Source organism: Monodelphis domestica, chromosome 4 (genome assembly GCF_027887165.1).
Source record: "Monodelphis domestica isolate mMonDom1 chromosome 4, mMonDom1.pri, whole genome shotgun sequence".
Lineage (NCBI taxonomy): Eukaryota > Metazoa > Chordata > Mammalia > Didelphimorphia > Didelphidae > Monodelphis > Monodelphis domestica.
Genome location: NC_077230.1, coordinates 189,974,250 through 189,993,765, shown reverse-complemented (window position 1 = coordinate 189,993,765; position 19,516 = coordinate 189,974,250). Strand labels below are relative to the sequence as shown.

Genomic DNA, 19,516 nt, shown 5'->3' with positions numbered 1-19,516 from the left:
AGAGGATGTCACTACAGAAGGTATGGACCTTCAGTTTAATTTCCTCTCTCCCTTTAACACACCTAAGCCAAAAAACATGTAAAGGGGTCTGCAAGTTCATCTCTATTCATTTTCACACTTTCTATAGGTTGTTCAAAAATCATTTGCTTTAAGCTCCCAAAACACTCAAAAAAATTCTCTCTCTCTCTCTCTCTCTCTCTCTCTCACACACACACACACACACACACACACACACACACACACACACACACACACACACACTAATATCTCCTACGTTAATGAAGAAAATGAGGTCAACTTAAACAGGAATATCTGCAAAGCAGGGGGAAGAGAGCTATGAAAGAGGAAATGGATTAATATCTATTCCTTTTCCTCACCTTCTTCTCAATCAGAATATATCTCTGTTGCTAGATGATGGAAGAAAAAAGAAACATTATTTCTTTCAAGAGTTGGATGAGCTTTACCATCTTTCCTTCCACTGCTTCCCTAAGGACCTCCAAACCTTAACATTTGTTTTGCCTCTATATCTACCCAGACCCTGTCATGAGAAACTGTCATGACACTTACTGATAAAATCTCCTCTGGGCCTTGTCCTACATTGAGCCCTTAGGATTTCCATCTCCCCAATACCTAAATTTTCTTTAATATGTGATACAGGGGGGTGGAGCCTAGATGGAGGAGTAACTAGAGCAGCAGCTCCCTTTCACCACAAAAATCCTCTCCAAGATTAAAATATCACCACACCAGGGGCAGCTGGGTGGCTCAGTGGATTGAGAGCCAGGCCTAGAGATGGGAGGTCCTAGGTTCAAATCTGGCCTCAGATACTTCCTAGCTGTGTGACCTTGGGCTAGTCACTTGACCCCCATTGCCTAGCCCTTACCGCTCTTCTGCCTTGGAACCAATACAAAGTATTGATTTCAAGATGGAAGGTAAGTGTTTAAAAAAAAAATCACCACAAAACAAATATAGGAGTGAAAGAACCAACAAGGAGACAGAGTGAAATGAAACAACCTTCAAGAAAAGAAAAACCTAAAAGTCTGGAGAGGTCAGATCAAGAAATGGCTATAATATGTAAAACTGAGATTTAAAGATAAGATGTGTCATTTAAATAAAAATGATATTTTGGTTGTTTTTAAAAAAAATGTGATAAAGCAAGAATATCTTGAGTTCAAGAACTACCTCTCTACCTTCTGGGATTTAAATTCAATACCTAGCAAAAGGCTTAGCAAATAGTAAATGCTTAAAAATGCTTTTTTATTTGTTCATTCATTCATTCATCCAATGATCTCTATTATTTCCTTAATACCACACTATACAAAATCTGCATTTTCTGTTCCAACATACCTTCCTCTATCTCAGAGGATAAAATCCTCTATGTCAAAATTAACATTACCCTTTCCCCTTCTACATATAAATGTGTTTAAGTCACCCTACTTTAAAACAAACAAAATAAAAATCACTTTTGACCTGGCTATCCCGTCTTCATTTGTTCCATGCTCCTATACTCCAAGCTTACCTTCAATGTTCAACTACTGGACAGAGAAATCTATACTTCCTGCCTGTATTTTCCTACGGACCAACTCACAATCTCTTGCAAAATGTCTTCTATTCTAACACTACTCAAATTGTTCTCAAATCCTTTAGCTTTTTCTACATCCTTATCCACTTCAGCCTTTTTACTACACTTAAAGTGTTTAATGCCCCTTCTTGATAGTTTTCTTTCCTTCTCTTCCATGATACTGTTCTCTCAGTTTTACTCCTTCCTTTCTCTTTCGTCTTTGCAAATAGTTCCTCCTGCCCAATAAATGGCAGTATCTCCCGAAGTTCTATCCACAGATTTCATTCTATACTCTTCCTTGGCAATTTCAACCATTTCCTGCAGTTTCAATTATTACCTCTTGATGAATGGCTCCCAAATTTATCTCCAGTTGCAATCTGTCCTGTGAACTCTACCTAGCTCACCATTTCTAACTTCTGCTGGACATCTTTACTTGGATGTCTCACCATCATCTATAAGTTAACATATCCAAGATTAAACTCATCATATTTTTATCCCTCTCACTCCTCTTCTAAACAGTAAGCTGTCAGAAAACTGTAACTATATTGTCTTTGTATTTCTAATCCTTCTGATGGAGATAGGCAATGGGCAGGACCTTCATGTTCCAAAGTCTTATATTATATAGTTTCCAGTAATAGTTAAGCATAACTTGAAAAATCTGTATTATTCACTCTAGATTGTTAACCAGCTATACTAGTTCTGTATTATTCTGTTCTGTACACCAGTTTTGTGCTCTTCTGTATTAATAATCACTTATATTGTTCTGTATTTACCTTAATTCTGAACTGTTAGATATTATTAATTACCTATAGAGGTTGTGATGAGGGCATTCCAAAATGGAAATTAAACCTCTCCTATAATGCAGGAAATGTGGACCTTGAACATTAAGGGCTCTAGCTATTCCACCAGCTCCGAGGCTTTTCCATTAGCCATTTCACTAGCCTAGGCTATTATATTATCTTAAAAACCTCTTCAAGTAAAATCCTTTCATATTCCTAGATTGAATGGAGTTTTAAGCCTCCCACTCTTGGGGTGAGACCCTGCTACAAACCTGGCTATGTTTTCCCATAGTAGATACTTTTATCCACATAGTAGATACTTTTAAGGCTTGGAGAACTGAATATTAAAAGCTTATATAATTTGATCTCGCTACGCTTTGGTTGCTTCATCTGTAAAAAGTGAGAAATGGCTTGTCAGTCATGTAAATTAAAAAAAAAACTAACCCCCAAAACTAATCTTGACTTATAATATATGATAGGAACAGTCTGCAATTGCACTTGTTGAACTGAAAATGTTCAATTTTGATTAAAGGCAAAATTACAGATCTCTGATATATAATTACTATAGACTTAAATTAAGCAGATATACTTGCAAGTAATACTAAAATGTTTCAAAGATTGAAAACAAACCATTGTAATATGATTGCATATTTTTTTAAAAACCAAGATAAATTTTTTGAAGTTCTAGAATTAAAACTTTGACTATAATTCAATTACTGGTACAACACTTTATCTTGCATCTTTGAATAAGATTTTTACTTTAAAAGTTAAATACAAATTTCAATATTTAAAAACACAAAGGGGTACTGTGTGGGTTAACTTTTTTTTCTTGAAACTTTTAATTCATCTAATTTCAATGTTACTGACTTTTCCAAAATTTGCTTTTTCTACAATCTGAAATATTCCCATGTTCCTTTATTTCTAAGTTTTAAAAGAGAAAAACTCAGCATCTTGTTATGTTTCTAATAAGTCTTTCAACATGGGGAAAATCCTTCTAGTTGTTTTATGATACTGATTCTCAAAATTCCTTAATTTGAATACCTAAATAAAAATCATTTCCTTTATCATATTACCTGACAGTGTAAAACTAAGAGGCTTTTTTCTTGTTTCTTGCTCAGAAGTCCTATAAAATGATGAATTCTGTAGCAAGGTGGACAAGAACAACAAATCCATTGCCACAAGAGAACCAAACAAGCCCAGAAATTACCTTACTCAACAAACATCTGACTTTATTTGCAAAGTCGAGATAGATAGTGGTCAAATGCAAGAAAATAAACCTAATGGTAAAATCTTATAAAGGATAATAGTTATGAACAGTATCCTCAAAGAAAGCAAAGAGAAGCAACAGAGGACAAAACCAGTTTAAAGAAAACTTGGCAAGAGATTCTCTGAAAAAACTTCCCTATTTGCTGGAGTCATTCTATCACCTCTTTCCTCCCAACAGGTAACCTTGACTACTCCTCTAATGTCCCTTTGCTCCCGTGGGCCAGCTTTTGCCTTTCTATTTTTAATATTAAACAGTCCAAATCACAGGAGGAAATTTTGTTTATTTCAAATGTTTTTCTTATTCTCCAAAAGGACAAAAAATAAACTACTCTAAAAACCTCACAAATTGACAAAGGTGACCCTGGCAAAATCACTTAAACTCTTTGATCTTCAGGTTTTGCATTTGCAAAATAAAGTTAATATCATGACTTTTATAGTCCCTTCCAGCTCTGTATTTGTGAACAGTGGGTATTCTTTTAAACCCTACAAGTCAAAGAATAGAAAAATGTCTTGGAAATTCTTTTAGACTATGCTCAGCTCAAGTATAATTTTTGTAGCTTATAATTATAGTCACATATATCATCCATCAAAAGCAATAGTCAAAGGATATTTCAATTAAATCTTCTTTAAATCTCATTTCCTTAACGTGCAATCTACATTTTGGAGTTTGGGAGAAATCATAAGTCAATTAAGTAATATTCATTAAGTATTATTCAAGTAGCAAGATACTACTAAAAAATTGGACCTAAAATGAAAAGAGAAGGGTAGCAAGGTGGCCCAGTGGATAGAGACAGGTCAATAAGTGGGAAGTCCTGGGTTCAAATCTCACCTCAGATACTTCCTAGCTGTGTAACCCTAGGCAAGTCACTTAACTCCAAATGCCTAGCCCTTAAACATTCTTTTGCCTTGGAATAAAATTTTAAGACAGAAAGAAAGGGTTTAAAAAAAATAATAACTAAAATACAATGGTAAGAACTTCTAGTTAAAATCAAATGCTATGATAATATGATTATCAAGGACTTCTTGTAGTAGTTTTAATATTTTTAAATAAAGCTTTATTGCATTTAAAAATATAGAAACCATTCAGTGTAATAATTAAAATAGTGGGAGCCATAAACTGTGATAATTAAAATAGTTGAGGTCATGAACTGTAGTGATTAAAATAGTGGAAGGCTTAAATTGTAGTAGATATAAGAGTGGATGAGTAAATTGTGACCGTAGAAAATATGGTTCACTACAGTGTCTTGTTTTTAAAATCAATATATAAGGTGGTCTCCAGGGAAATATTCCCAATTATGAATATACCCAAGTCAACTGGGTTTTATAGAGAATTTAATTCATACAATGAGGAATTACAGAAAGAGAGAAAGAGAGAGAAAGATGGATAATGAGAAAGGGATAAGCCAGCCCTGGCCAGTCCTAACCAACCCAGGCCTAAGCCCTAAGAGAAAAGATCAGTCAGTCCTTAATCATTCACCACAAGACCTGTCCAAGCAAGGATTCTAGTGACACCAGGCCAGCTCCATCTCAGCTGACTTCACCAGCTCAATCCTTAATCTGAAATGTCCCCGAGAGAGTCTCAAGAGAGACCCTTCAAGGCAGCCTTTCCCAGCTGACTGTTTTCAGAGAGAGCTTTTCGTCTCCTTTTAAAGGGCATTTTCTCCTATGTCACCTCCCCTAAGTTCTTCCATCTACCAATCACAGTAGACATTTTCCAAAGGACAGCCCATTCTGAATTCACACCTGAGTAGACTAATCCTTTTAGTAATCCACACCTGAGTAGGCTTGTCCCATATAAGTTTACAAGTTGCTTGACCTTTATAGGTACTTAGCACCCCTTTGTATTAGTCCTAAAATAGTAGTAGTCTCTCGGTAACTGAGGATGACGATTGTCTTTGTGTGTTTTTGTGCACAAAGACACTTGTGCATGAAGATTTAAGTGGAAAAGTTGATGCACAGACAGTCCCACTCTCTCGGCGTTGGAAGCCTGGGTCCAGTGGCACAAAGAGTCATTACACCTGGAGACTTCCTCAGCTGCATTGGACGGCTGTGTTGTCTTTTGTGCTCCAACACACCCTGAGCACTCCACAGTGCTTTGCTGCGTCGCCATCTCAGCCATTGAACCTTCTTGTTGGTTTCTTCCGCCTGTTCTGCCGAAAACAGTCTTCACATGCTGGATGAGCAAAGCCCTGGTTCACCAGGGATTGACGACCCGATGGCTACCCTCACAAGGTTTGGCCGGCCTGTCGAAGCCGTTGCCTGGAGTGTGGCCGCCGCCGCATGCTAGCAGCTACTAGGAGCCACAAGTGAGAGCTGGGTGTCAGGTGACGGTCAGAGGCTGGAGAGCTGCCCTAGAAGGGCAAGACAAGCCCTCCATACCAAAGATATTACTCCTTCCTGAGCACCCCGGCCTTTAAATAATGAAAAGGAATTCAATAAATGGAAGGAGGGATGGCCATTTCAGGAACAGAGCATGGTACGAGGAAAGTGACAGAGCTAGAAAAGGGAAGTCTTTTCAGTGGATGGCAAAAAGTCTGGTTTGTTTAGTTTGAATGGAAAGGTGAGAGGGATTTTTATTTAGATATGATAGAACCTTTCATTCCAGGCAAAAGAGTTTGAACTGTATTTGGAAGGTAATATGAGGCCTCTGAAGGGTTCTGTTTAGAGGGGAGTACCATACAATCTCTCCGTATATTTGGTGGTGGTGTGACTGGACTGTAGCATGATCTATTATGAAATTATTGTAATTACAATGGAATGAAGTAAAGAAGGTCTGAGTGGAAGTATAAGGAGTAAGAGGATTCTAGAGATATTAAGTGAGAGGTAAAGGGAAAACATAGATTTAAAGACAGAACCAAAGGTTTTTTTTTTTTAACATAATAGAATGGTGAATGGTGACTCCATAGAAAGAAAATGATTAGTTGGAAAAGATGTACTTTTGAAGAAACAAGATAGTTTGGTCTTGGGCATATTAAATTTGAGTTAACAGTAGGACACTGATAGATATGTATTTTAGGAGGCTGGAGGTATGACTCCAGATTTAAAGAGTTATCAAGGCTATTAGTACATATTTGGGAGTCATATACATAGATGATGGTTGAATAAAGGAAAATATCAAATTCATTTTTAAAAAACCTACTTTTATTGATATCTTTGTTTTCATATCATCTAGTTTTCCCCCTTTTATCTCTCCTCTGAAAACTCCCACAAATATCTCTTAAAACAAAGAATTTTATTTTAAGGGAAAAAAAATCAGCAGAGCCCTCCTGGATTTTGGGGAGATCTATCTTCATATTTCTTCCTTGAGGTTAAGTTTGTTCTTCATAATTTCATAATTCAATCTCAATGTTTTGTTCTTTGTATTTATGCTACTATAGTCAATATTTTCCTGGCTCTGCTTTCTTCACTTTTGTTTCAATTTAAGTCTTTCTATGTGATTCAGTATTCATCATGTTAATGGTTTCTTACAGCAATAAAAGTCCATTACTTTCATATACTATAACTTATTTAATTATTCATCAATAGATGGGCATCTAATTTATTTCTAGTTCTAGTACTGTAAGAATTTTGGTTTATATGGTTAGTCAAATGATGTCCTTGGGGTATATGCATAGCAGTGTAGGCTTTCAGTTAAGGGGTATGAATACTTTAATCATTATTTGTATAATTCCAAATGCTTTCTAGAATGGCTGAACAGATATATAACTCTGCCAATAATGCGTTAGTGTGCTTATCTTTCCACAATGCTTCCAATATTAACTATTCTCATCTTTTTTTTAAAAAACCATTTTTGCCAATTTGTTAGTAAAGTGAAACTTCAGGGCTGTGTCTTATTTGTGTTTATTACTGTTGATTTGAAGCATTACTTAAATTAATAAATAAATTACTTAAATTAATAAATTTATTAATGTTGATTTGAAGCATTACTTAAAACGGTTTTAATAGTTTGCAATTCTTTTGAAAACTATTTGTTCATAACCGTTGACTACTTTTCATCTTCTATATGTTAGTTTTCTATATGTTTTAGTCCTAAAATAGGCATGGCTTAAGTATGGGTTTAAGTATTTTTCATTGTTCAGCAAGGAGTTTTCTACCCTAAAGCAGGCTTAAGTATGGGTGGAGTAGAGGTCTTCACATTTTTGATCTAAGTAGAGTTCACTGCCCAAATGGGGAATGGTCTTAATCCAATCTTATGAAGTAGGGTCTGGGAATTTTTAAGGTTCACAATCCCCCCTGATGATCATTGGGAGACTAGTCTCCCCATTGATCATTTAACATAATCATCTTATAATCCTAAATGCACTTCTAACTACAGATATATACAATATTCAATTTTCTAAGAGAAATTAGAGTACTGAGGGAGGAATGGAAAAGAAAGAAAGCAAAACCAATGTTTTGCTAGGCGCATTGACAGAAAGCCAAATCAGGGGCAGTCCCTTTTGGCATAAATGTGTACATTTACAGTAAATATTCAATCAAACTTCAGTTCAATCAACCACATCCAAAGTTCATTCTTGATCTTCTTGATGCAGTGTAGGTTTTCTGCATTTTTCTGCAATAGTTCATTCTTTGGATTCAGGGGTTATCAAGCTTCTTTCTTGAAGATCTTTTCTTGAACAAAATCAAAGTCTTGGATTTTTATAAAAATACAATCTCAAACAAAAAATCAAAATTCTTGGATTTTAAATTAAAATACATCAGTCATACAAAAGCAGGCAGTCAGTGGGTCAGTTTGCTAACCATCCTCTAAATAATGAATAATTTTAATAGAAAAAAAGAAGGGATTCTGAATTAGATGGTAGTCTCCATAATTACCCCCATAATAATGGTCATAACAAAGGTTAGGCTAAATTTTTCAAATATTGACACGAATCCAAAATAGGCAATCAAATGTGGTTAAGCAAGACATTAACAGAGAGCTATGATATGAGAAAAGAACGCCTGGAAAGAGACTTGAATGTAGGATACGGAAGCTATGCTTTATTTTCCACTTAAGGGACAATGTAGGTCAGATTAGATGGAAAGTAACCCATTCCCTTATGTTCATAAGTAAAGAATTTAATACCATCTGGCAATACTCACCAAAGTTATGACTTCTAGTAAAAAAAATTAAATGTAAAAACACTCAAATTGGACCCAATCTTTACCTATAGACTAAACTCATAATTTACTCTTTAGTAATAAGACACAAATCTTTTATTTTGTTTAACTGATACCTGTTAAGTAACATTTAGAATCTTCTGATCACACACACAAAAAGTTTGTTTAACATCTATACTAGTCATTCTAACAAGAAGTAGAAGGTAAGAGGAAAACATTATAAACTCCAATCTGTGGAAAGACACAAATTTCAGGACTTGAGCTATAAAGATTATGAGGCCTAGTAGGTTTTAACCAATGTCTTCATCAACAACAACAACAAAAAGGGCCTAATCCATTCAAATACCCTGGAAAAGAATTTGGGGTTTCAAAATAAAGAACCATTTATTCTACTTACTACTTGTATGGCCTTAGGCAACACATTTATTTACCTAGATGACCTCTGATATTCTTCTCTACCTGATTTTTTTAAAAGGAAAGAATCAATTAGAGGAACACTGTTTTAGAGAGAATCCTAAGACTGGAAATGAGTTTTTCAAGTACACCAAATCTATCTCAACAGAAAATAAATTAATAATAGCTAGCATTTTTCAAGCCATTAAAATTTGCAAAGCAATTTATAAACATTTAATCCTGGCAACTGCCCTGGTACCAAAAGCATTTTCCTTATTTTACAGATGAGGAAACCAGGATTGGGTTAAATGAATTGTTTGTGGCTACTGGCCCATGGCTAAGGCAGACACAATAACTGGGACTGGAAAAATAGCCTCAGGTCAAGACTCTTTAAAACCTACTACACCAAGAACTGCCTCCCAACCTCACTTGGACTTCTGGCTGAGAAATCAAGATAATTCAAAACCAGACTTCTCCAAACTCCAACTTTTGCCTTTGTTCTCACAATCTGGGTTAAAATGTGCCATATAAATAGTAGCCACTTTTGGAGGACTTTAAAGGGGCTGGGAGCAGCAAAACATCTTAGATACTAGGAGGCAGCATAAGAATTCAGTAAAAGATCATAGTTATTCACATATCATACTATCTTATAGTATCTAGTATTTGTTATTTAATAATAATAATAATAATTTAACTAGTATTTGTGGCTTTTATCATTTACACCTCACTGGATCCTCATAACAAGTACTACTGTTATTCTCTTTTACACATAAGGAAACTGATACTGAAAGAAGTTAAATAACATGCCCAAGGTCATAAAGCTATTCAGTAACTAAGGCAGTATCTGAATACACAGGAAAAACTATTAATTCCTGGAAATATAATGTAATCTAACACAAAAAGTATTTTAATTCCTATAACATTCAAATTCTATTTTATTTTTGGATAATACCCATATGGGTAGATTCTATGCAAAAAAATCAGTTGTAGACATAAAAATTATTGGTTTCAATTGAAGCAAGAGTGGACCCACAAAGGTTGCAACAAGGCTAAAAAGCTGAAAATGAAATATTTGCAAAAATTTTTATTTAGGTTTCTAAGTTTTAATTTACATCATTTACAGGCACTGAATATGTGAAAATTAGAGAAATAGTTCATCCTATAGAAATTCTTATACAAAAATGCACATACATACAAAGATGAGAGTGAAAGAGGGAAAGATATACGGGGAAGAGCGAAGGGGTGAAAAGGTGAGTGAGAGGCAGAGAGTGAGAGTGAGATAGACACAGAGTCAGAAAGAGTGAGAGAGACAATTAAGAGAGAGAGAGTGGGGTGGGGGAGTGAGAAGGAGAGAGAAGTAGGGATGGAAAGGGAAAACAAGAAAAACAGTGCATGTGTGTATAAAAAAAATAAGATAATTAGGGAGATGGGGTACTAACAAGGATGGGGATCAATAAAGGTTCATTGAAAATATGGGAGCTTGAGATGAGCTCTGAAGAAAACCAAGGACTTAGTTCATTCCAAGAAAAGGAAATAACATGTACAAAAAGCACAGAAGTGGGAAGTAGAGTTTTGTGTCTAAAAATAGAGACTTGGAGCCAGGAACCAAATTAAGAACCTTTTCAATAGTCCCAGCCATAGAGGAATAGGGTCTGACTTTGTCAGTGGTTGTGTGGATGGAGAAGAATCATAGATTTTATAGCTGGAAAGGATCTCACAGGCCATCAAGTCCAAATATCCCATTTTAAAAAGGAGAGGAAAGCAAGATACAGCAAAGTTAAATGACTTGTCCCAGTATCACATCTGAAGTGGGATTTGAACTAAGAACTAAGGGATTTTGGACTAAGGACTACTATACCAGGCTGCCTCTCAAGGAATAGAAATGAGAGATATTTGTTGATTCTGTCGCCATAACATTTGGCAATTAACTATATATGGGGGTATGAGAGTGGGGAAGAGTCAAGGAGCACTATAAAGATGCAGACCCAGGTGGCCAGAAGGGTAATGGTGCCCTCTAGAGAAAGCAAACAATTCTGAAGAGAAAGGAAGTTTCAGAAGAAAGATAGTGAGCTCCTTTCTGGACCCACTAAAGGTGAATTTTAATTTGATTTTTGCCTACCTTTATCAACTTAAAAGAGAAAATTATATTTATATATACAGAATAAGAGTTTTAAAATGTGCTTTATTACATTAAGTATTTTTATTGTGTGAACATACACATGCACACATACACACAGATGTGTTTAACAAGAAGATTTGATTAAGGTGATTCCATTTAGGAAATCTGAATACTTTGATCATTCTGAATACTCTGATATTATTTTATAATATTCAAGTATTCTATGTAAATTTGTGATTTTAAACAAAGCACTACAAATACCACACCTTGTAAATATATAAATATAAACCTCTATGTAGATACCTTCCTATTTCCTAATCTCTTTAAGCCTATAACGTATTTGTGTCAAAATGCTATTAAAAATAGATAAGGCTTTTAAAAATATATTTACTTTAACTATATATACACACACACACTTATCTAAGATAAGAGACAAAAAGGCAAAAAACAGTATGGGAAAGTGAAGAGGAGAGAATAGAAGACAGAAAAAATGGGAAGGGAAAGAAGAATTCAAAGTAAACAAATATTTCTTATAGAAAAACAAATTATAAACAAAATGCATAACATAATACATGGGGTTTTTAATTATTCTGTTTTGGAAAAAATAAGAAATAAAGAGGTGATAAGGACATTTTAAACAACTATAGACTGCCTATAACTTTTTTCTGTAATATTTTTCTGAAACTCTATTCATACCATTTGTGAAGTGTCCAATGAAACAATTGTTCTTTTCTCATCTACAGGACACGCCAGTCCAGATGAAACACTTGTTCCTCCTGTCAAAACAGGAAATATAAATTAAAATATTTAAGTATTTTACTTTAACTGTTATCTATTGTCTAAAAGAATAAGTACTCGTTATAGTGTAAAACAAAAAAAAAACTTTTTAATGTTAATAAAACAAAACATCAGCTCCTAGGTTAGAATTAGGCTAACTTCCAGGTTACATCTTTAAGGCCAGAACCAAATGAGAGACACTGAGATTCAAAACCAGATGGAAAAATAACCCACTGCCCAGGGAAAATATTTCAAAAACATGACCAATTTAATCTGTAACATAAATGCAGGAAAACCATGCCTTCTATAACTAACTTGGGCTTTCTTTTACTCAGATCCATTTAAAGTCACTGAAAAGTTTAACGGCAAAAAAAAAAGAAGCAGCAAATTTTGTTCCCTTTTGAGGTAAACATGCAAAATACCTTACAAAAACAATTACTATAGTCACCTATCAGTGAGAATAAGTTCATAAACATCTATTAAGTGTCCTTCTCTGGGCCAGGCAGTGTGCTAAGATATAGGGATACAAGAAAAGACATTTCCTGTCCTTGAGGAGTTCAAATGTCATTGGGGAGTGTAAACCTTAAAATTTCTTAGACTTATGAATGTTGGAAATTTCACCATTGGGAAATTTAATACTGGAAAAAATTTCCTACTGATAGTAAGAACTCTATTGGAATGTGAAACCCGTGGCATGGGAGGATCCTTCTCCTCCCTACATAAGACTACTTTAGGACAGAAACCTTTTGCTAAACAATGGAAAGGGCTTTGACCTATGCTTAAGCATAGAACATAGAAGTTCTTTGAGTCATGATTGATTTTAGAATTGATACAATAGAGATACTTGGAATGACAGAACCAGATCTTGGAAAATACAATTTCCACCCTACTTAGAGTAACAGGATTTAGGAAGGGCTGCAGCAAAGGATCAAAATTTAATTATTTGAGAATATGACCTTCAACAGACATGTGCAAAGCCACAGACCTCTGGGCGGTCCTGGGTTAAACTAGAACCACCATTGGCACAGGGGAGACATTGACAGTGATTGGTAGATGTGAGAACTGAGGGGAGGGAACTTAGATGGTTTCCTTAAAGATAGCGGGGTCTGAGGACAGAGAAGAGGAGGTTTTTGCTCTGAGCGAGGTGGCTCTGAAGGAGGACTGAGGAGGTTGCTCTGTGGGAGGACCAGGAGAGAAGGCTGGCTCTGAAGGAGGAGAATTCTCTGGAAACATTTCTTGAAAGGAGGCTCTCTTGAAGGTGGAGCCTGAGGTTGGCATGAGAAGCCTTACCTAGAGAGATCTTGGGTGAGTGATAAAACCAACTGACTGATTTATTCATTCTTATTCCTTTCTTACTTTCTCTCTTTTTCTATTGATTAATCAGTGTATTATAAATTAAATTTCTCTATAAAACCCAGTTGGCTTGGGCATATTCATAAATTGGGAATATATACCCTGGCGACCATCTTATATTTATATAAAACCAAGACACAGTAGAAAACATATTTTAGCGGTCATAATTGTTACATATTTCCCTTGCTCCCAAAACATTTTAATTATCACAGTTTATGGCTCCCACTCTTTTATCTACAACTATTTAATGCTCAAAACTATTTTAAATCTAACAGGAGACAAGCAAACAACTATGTACAAATAAGTTATTTAAAGGATAAATTGGAAATAATGAATAAAAGGAAGGTGCTAGAATTCAGAGTAATTGGGAAAGGTTTCTTATAGAGATCAATTTTAATTAGAACTTGAAGGAAGCTAGGAAATGAGAAGGGAGAGCATTCTAGGCATGGAAGAGAGCTGGTAAAAAATGCCCAGTAAGGAGTATCTTGTTCAAAGAAGAACAGCAAAGAGGTCAGTGTCAGATGATCAAAGAATATTTGGAAGGTGGGAGTGGGAGCAGGAGTGGGGTAGTGTTGGAGAATTATAAGGTATAAGAAGACAGGAAAGATGGGGAGAGAAATAACAAAGGGCTTTAAATGAGAATTTTTAATTTGATCTGGGAGATAAGGAACTGTAGAATTTACTGAGTAGGATGGTGACATGCTCAGACCTATGCTTCAGGGAAATTACTTAGCTGCTATAGTGAAGGATAGACTGGAGTGGAAGATGACTTGTGGCAGCCAGATTAACCAAAAGACTATTGCAATAGTACATAGGCGGAGATGACAAACTGTACCTGAGTGGTGATAATATCAAAGAAGCAAAGGGAGAGATGTTTTGAAAGTGAGATCTACACTACTTCAAATATGAATAACATGGAAATAAGTTTTAAACAATGATATGTGTATAACCCAGTGGAACTGCTTGTCAGCTCCAGAAGTGGGGAGGAAGGGGGTTGGGGGGGATATCAAGAATCATGTAACCATGGGAAAATATTCTAAATTTTAAAAAAAGAAAGAAAAGAAAGTGAGATCTATAGGTCTTCGTATGGATATGAGAGGGTGAAAGGTAGTGAGGATAATACAGGTTATGAACCTATGGGACTGGGAAGATGGTGGAGACCCCAAGAGTAACAGGGGAATGAGTGGTACAGTGGATAGAGCATGGGGTCTGAAATCAGGAAGACTCATCTTCCTGAGTTCAAATCTAGCCTCACTTACTTAGTACTTGTGTGATTCTCAGCAAATCACTTAACCTTGTTTGCCTAAAAAAAAAAGAGTAATAGGGGAAATGTTGAAGGGGAGGGAGGGTTTAGAGAAAAAGATAAGGTGTTCAGTTTTAGACATGTTTGATTTTAAGATGTCTACAGAAATCTAGTTCAAGATGTCTAATAGGATGTTGATGATAGGAGACTAGAAGAAGGCAAGACAGAGATTATGGCTAGACAAGTAGATCTGAGAATTATCAGCACAAACATGATAACTGAATCTATGGGAGCTAATGAGATCACAAAGCAAAAAGACAGAGGGAGAAGAGGGTCCAGGATAGGATCTAGGAGTATTCAGGTTATTAGATATGACTTTAAATGAAGACCCTGCAAAGCATACTGAGATCAGATGGGTAGAAAGAGAATAAAGAGTCCCCAAAACCTAGAAGAGGGTAGAGAGGGTATCAAGAAGAGGATGATGGAAGAGGTAAGAAAGAATGAGGATTGAGGGGGGAAATTACATATGGAGATTATGAGGTCACTGATAACTCTGGAGACAGCAGTTTCCTTTGAATGTTAAATTAGGAAATCAAGAAGAGAGAAAAGTAATTGGAGCAATCTATTGTAGACTGTAGACAGCCTTCTTAAGCAAGTTAACCACAAAAGGCAGGAAAGATATGGAATGATAGCTGGTGGAAATGGAAGGATCAAGTAAGGGCTTTTTGAGAATAAGGGGAGACATGCATGTTTGATGGCAGTTGGAAAGCAGCCAGCAGATAGGAAGAAATTAAAGCTAAGTATGATTGCAGATAAGAGAGGGAGGCAATCTGCTAGAGGAGATGAGATGGAATGGGATCCTTTGTGTGTAGAGGAGCTGGTTTTGACAAAAACAAAATAACACCTCAACATGGCATTTGGGTGAAGAAGGCAACAGGTACAGAAACTATCTGATGAGATAAGGAAGAAGGAAGAAAAAGGGAGTTCTTCATGAATAACCTCAAAATTTTCCAGTAAAATATGACTCAAAGTTCTCAACTTGGGGGGTTTGGAGGGGGGAGAAGCCACTGGAAGTTTGAAGAATAGAAAGGTTATTACTGTGATGAGTGGGGTAGTTACTTGTAGCTCTGAGGGCCCAGTTGGGGTTATATAACAAAGTTACAACAGACCCAGTCAAGACAGTTGAATCATTTGTCTACATCTTAGTTCAGCAATATATGTGTAGAAGCAAAGGTTCCTACAAGGATGGTGGAAGTAGCCCAAGGCTGAAGCCTAGTAGAACACAATCATCACTAAGAGGGCAAGATGTCCACTTAACTATTTTTTGGATCATGGAATACCCCTACCTTACTGTTACCAGCTCTTATAAAAAGCAAATCTTTGGTTAAATGCTACCAAAGAAAATAAAGTCTTACGTTTATACAAGAATATTTGGGGATTGCAATGAAGAATGGCATACATGGTTTCAATTACCAATGAATGTTTCTCATATTTTAAAAGAAAATTCAATTTATGTATTCCTTCATCATATCAGTTGGTGCACCTATAAGTCTTCCAGTCTACACAACAGCAATGGTGCCTGCCTTTTCCACTTGTGCATACTATCACCTGAAAATACTCTTTCCATGAAAGCCAACAAGTTAATGACAACCTTCTGTAGCAGAAACATTTCTAACAACTGGATTACAACTTCATTTAGGTATTGTGAACAGCTATTATTGTGTTCGTTTTTAACTAAAAGTATATAAAGTCACCATTAAAGTATTTAAAATTTTTTAATGTAAAATGTACCTAATATCAGCAACAAAAAGTAATTTATTAGTTACCCTTCTAAACTTTTTGAACAATTTTCATAAACTATTACAGTGACACAGCAAACATGAATTTTTAGTACTGACAGGCAAAATGTTTGAGATTAACATTATAAATAAAAAAAGAAAAGAAAAAATCAATTTTATGTTAAAGATAAAAAATATAATACCTACCACCGATTGGGATGATACAAAGATTATATTTGCAGGCCAAATTCACAATCTTAACTACATCTTCGTGACACTCTATTGAAGAATAAAGAGAATACTAATTAGTCACCTAATTTCAATAACCCTTGAGTTGTCCAGAAATTATTTATTCCCAACAAAAAATTATCTGATACCTATTATCTAAACAGTACTATGGTATATGCAATTCTTTACATTATACTAAAATGATACAGAATTTAAAAAATTTTGGAAACCTTTTAAAAAACTCTAATTTATGTTAAATAGTTAATATAATGATAAAAGATTAACAATGGAAAATTTCAGTATTTAATTATAGGCAGAAGACTTTAGTCTCACAGTTAACAACAAATCAATATAGGTTCTTTTTATTTTTTTTTTAAACCCTTACCTTCCACCTTAGAATCTATGTATTGGTTCTAAGACAGAAGAGTGGCAAGAGCTAGACAATGGAGGTTAGGTGACTTGCCCAGGGTCACACAGCTAAGAAGTGTCTGAGATTAAATTTGAACCTAGGACCTTCCGTCTCAAGGCCTGGCTCTCAATCCACTTGTCCAAGTGATTAAGTCTTGACTTAAGACTATGGAAATGATAATAGAAAAAAAGTTGGATGTAAAAAATAAAAGTTTCTACATTTAGTGACTCATTTTTTCATCTCCCAAAGGACTCAGAATATTGTTGAATATTTAGTAATCACTCAATAAATACTTGTTGGTTAATATTATATGTAAAGTTTGTGTAAAACAGTCTATTAGTATTTTCAGCATTTTTCATAATTTGGGGGATATATTCTCATCAAATTATCTTAAGACTTTAGTAATATTGTTTGAAAAAGTCTAATATATGTAAGTTACTATATCCTATATGAATTAATATTGTAAAATAACTAAAAAACTTAAAATATTCTGTTGCATTTGGCATAATGGGCAGCTTTCTAATCATGAACAAACCACCACTCCTTTACAAAAATAATAATTTCATGAGGAAAAAAATTTACATAGCATTCAATGATTTACCAAAGTGCTGTTCTCAAAATCATCCCAAAAAATAAGTAATAGGAGTGCCATCATGACCAATCCCGCTTTATAAGAAAACAATATAGTCAAGAAGATTGACAGCTAGGAACTGAAACCCAGGTCCTTTGCCTCCAAGTCCAATACTCTTTCACTACACTGTTACCCATGTTTATATGATTATATCAGTACATATTCTCAGTTGATTGATGTATAATATTTCTTTTACTATATACAGCATTTTCCTGATTCTGCTCACTTCACATCACTAAAGATTTTCCAGGAGATAGGCTGTATTTTCCTAATTTTATATGACCTATTGTATGAAAGAATGGCCTGTGTGTCCCAATTCCAAATATACTTAAGTTCTAACAGAATCAAACCAAAATCCAAAAAAATATTTATCACTTTATGTGCAGGCAGGCACACGCATGCGCGCGCACACACACACACACACACACACACACCACTTACTTGGCCATAATACTATATCAGGAATTCGTTGAAACATTCCTTCCCTGAGCAAAAATATCTCATGTAGACAATGACCTGGTTTAAAATAAAAGAATAAAATAAAAAATAAAAAATCCTTAAGTTAAAAGAACTTTTAAGTAGGAATTTGAAAATAAGATTTCATGCTCAGGGATCTTACCATGAGCTCTGAATACCCTATCATCTGCTTCTTGTGAATATGAAATGCTAGTTTCTTTAAGGTCATCAAGAAAATCTTCGTTTACAACAGAAGGAGGTACATCACTAGCATTTAAAGATGCCTAGAAAACAAAATAAATTACTTCTACTTATAGTATTCTTTTTTTTAACAAGGTGAAATATGATACTTTAATAACAGTAGCTAACTTTTATATAGTGTTTTGGGATAGGTAGTTGTCAAGAAGATAGAGTACCAGTCCAGGAGTCAAAAAAATCTGAGTTCATATCCAGTCTCAGATACTTCCAAGCTGGGTGACCCTGGGCAAGCCACTTAATCCTGTTTGCCTCAGTTTCCTCATCTATAAAATGATCTTGCCAAGGAAATGGCAAACCACTCCACTATTTTTGCCAAGAAAAACCCAAATTGGGGGGTGGGGGAGTGGTGTCACTAAAAGTTGGACACAAGTGAAATGACTAAACAACAAATGGTGCTTCAAGATTTCCAAAGCACTTTACAAATATCTCATTTTATCCCCACAACAATCATGGTAGTTAGGTGCTAGTATTATTCCCAGTGTATGAAACTGAAGTTGATGGAGGTAAAGTGACTTGCCCAAGTTCATAGAGCTAGTGTTTTTGATGGCAGAATTTAAACTCAGGTTTTCTTGACTCCAAGTCCAGTGTTCTCTTACAATGCCACCTAGCTGGTTTCATCTTACGAAGTCCAGAAAATATAACAGAAAAATCTCAGATATGTACACAAAAAGCCAATTGCTTTATAGCCCCCAATTATTCATTAATAGACTACAGCCAGTATATTAAAATCACCTCCTCACACTGTCACCCTGCTTTATCCTTTCTTACCAGGGAAAGTAGGTTAATACCACTTCTATTCAGTTAGTTCCATATTAGAAAATTAAGTGACTAGCTGTGTGATTGAAGTCACTTAACCTCAATTGTCTAACCCTTTTCTGACTTGGAACTGATACTTAATATTAGTTCTAAGACACAAAATAATGTTGCTGTTTTTGAAAAGAAAATTAAGTGACATTTGGTGAGGGGGGTAAAAAAGAATTCTGGAGATTCTGCATTTTCATCTTAGCTATTAAATCAAGTCAAGTAGCATTGATTAAGCACCCACTATGTTCCAGGCACTGTTCTAAGCACTAAGGGATCCAAAAAAAAAAAAAAAGGACAAGATAGTCCCTGAAATCAAGAAGCTCACAATCTATGGGGGACAACATGCAAACAAATTAAGCAGGGC

At 35.2% G+C, this 19,516-nt stretch overlaps 1 protein-coding gene across 1 annotated transcript in view; it reads right to left on the bottom strand.

The window, feature by feature from the left end:
* The window catches only part of AGPS (alkylglycerone phosphate synthase), a 190,921-nt gene that overhangs the window by 109,382 nt on the left and 62,023 nt on the right, over window positions 1-19,516 (bottom strand). Inside the window, exons 4-7 of the mRNA XM_007494427.3 lie at window positions 18,254-18,374; window positions 18,076-18,150; window positions 16,574-16,645; window positions 11,912-11,991 (exon numbers count right to left, since the gene is read on the bottom strand). Of these exons, the coding sequence (XP_007494489.2) occupies window positions 11,912-11,991; window positions 16,574-16,645; window positions 18,076-18,150; window positions 18,254-18,374 (348 nt within the window). The remainder of the gene's footprint in view (window positions 1-11,911; window positions 11,992-16,573; window positions 16,646-18,075; window positions 18,151-18,253; window positions 18,375-19,516) is intronic.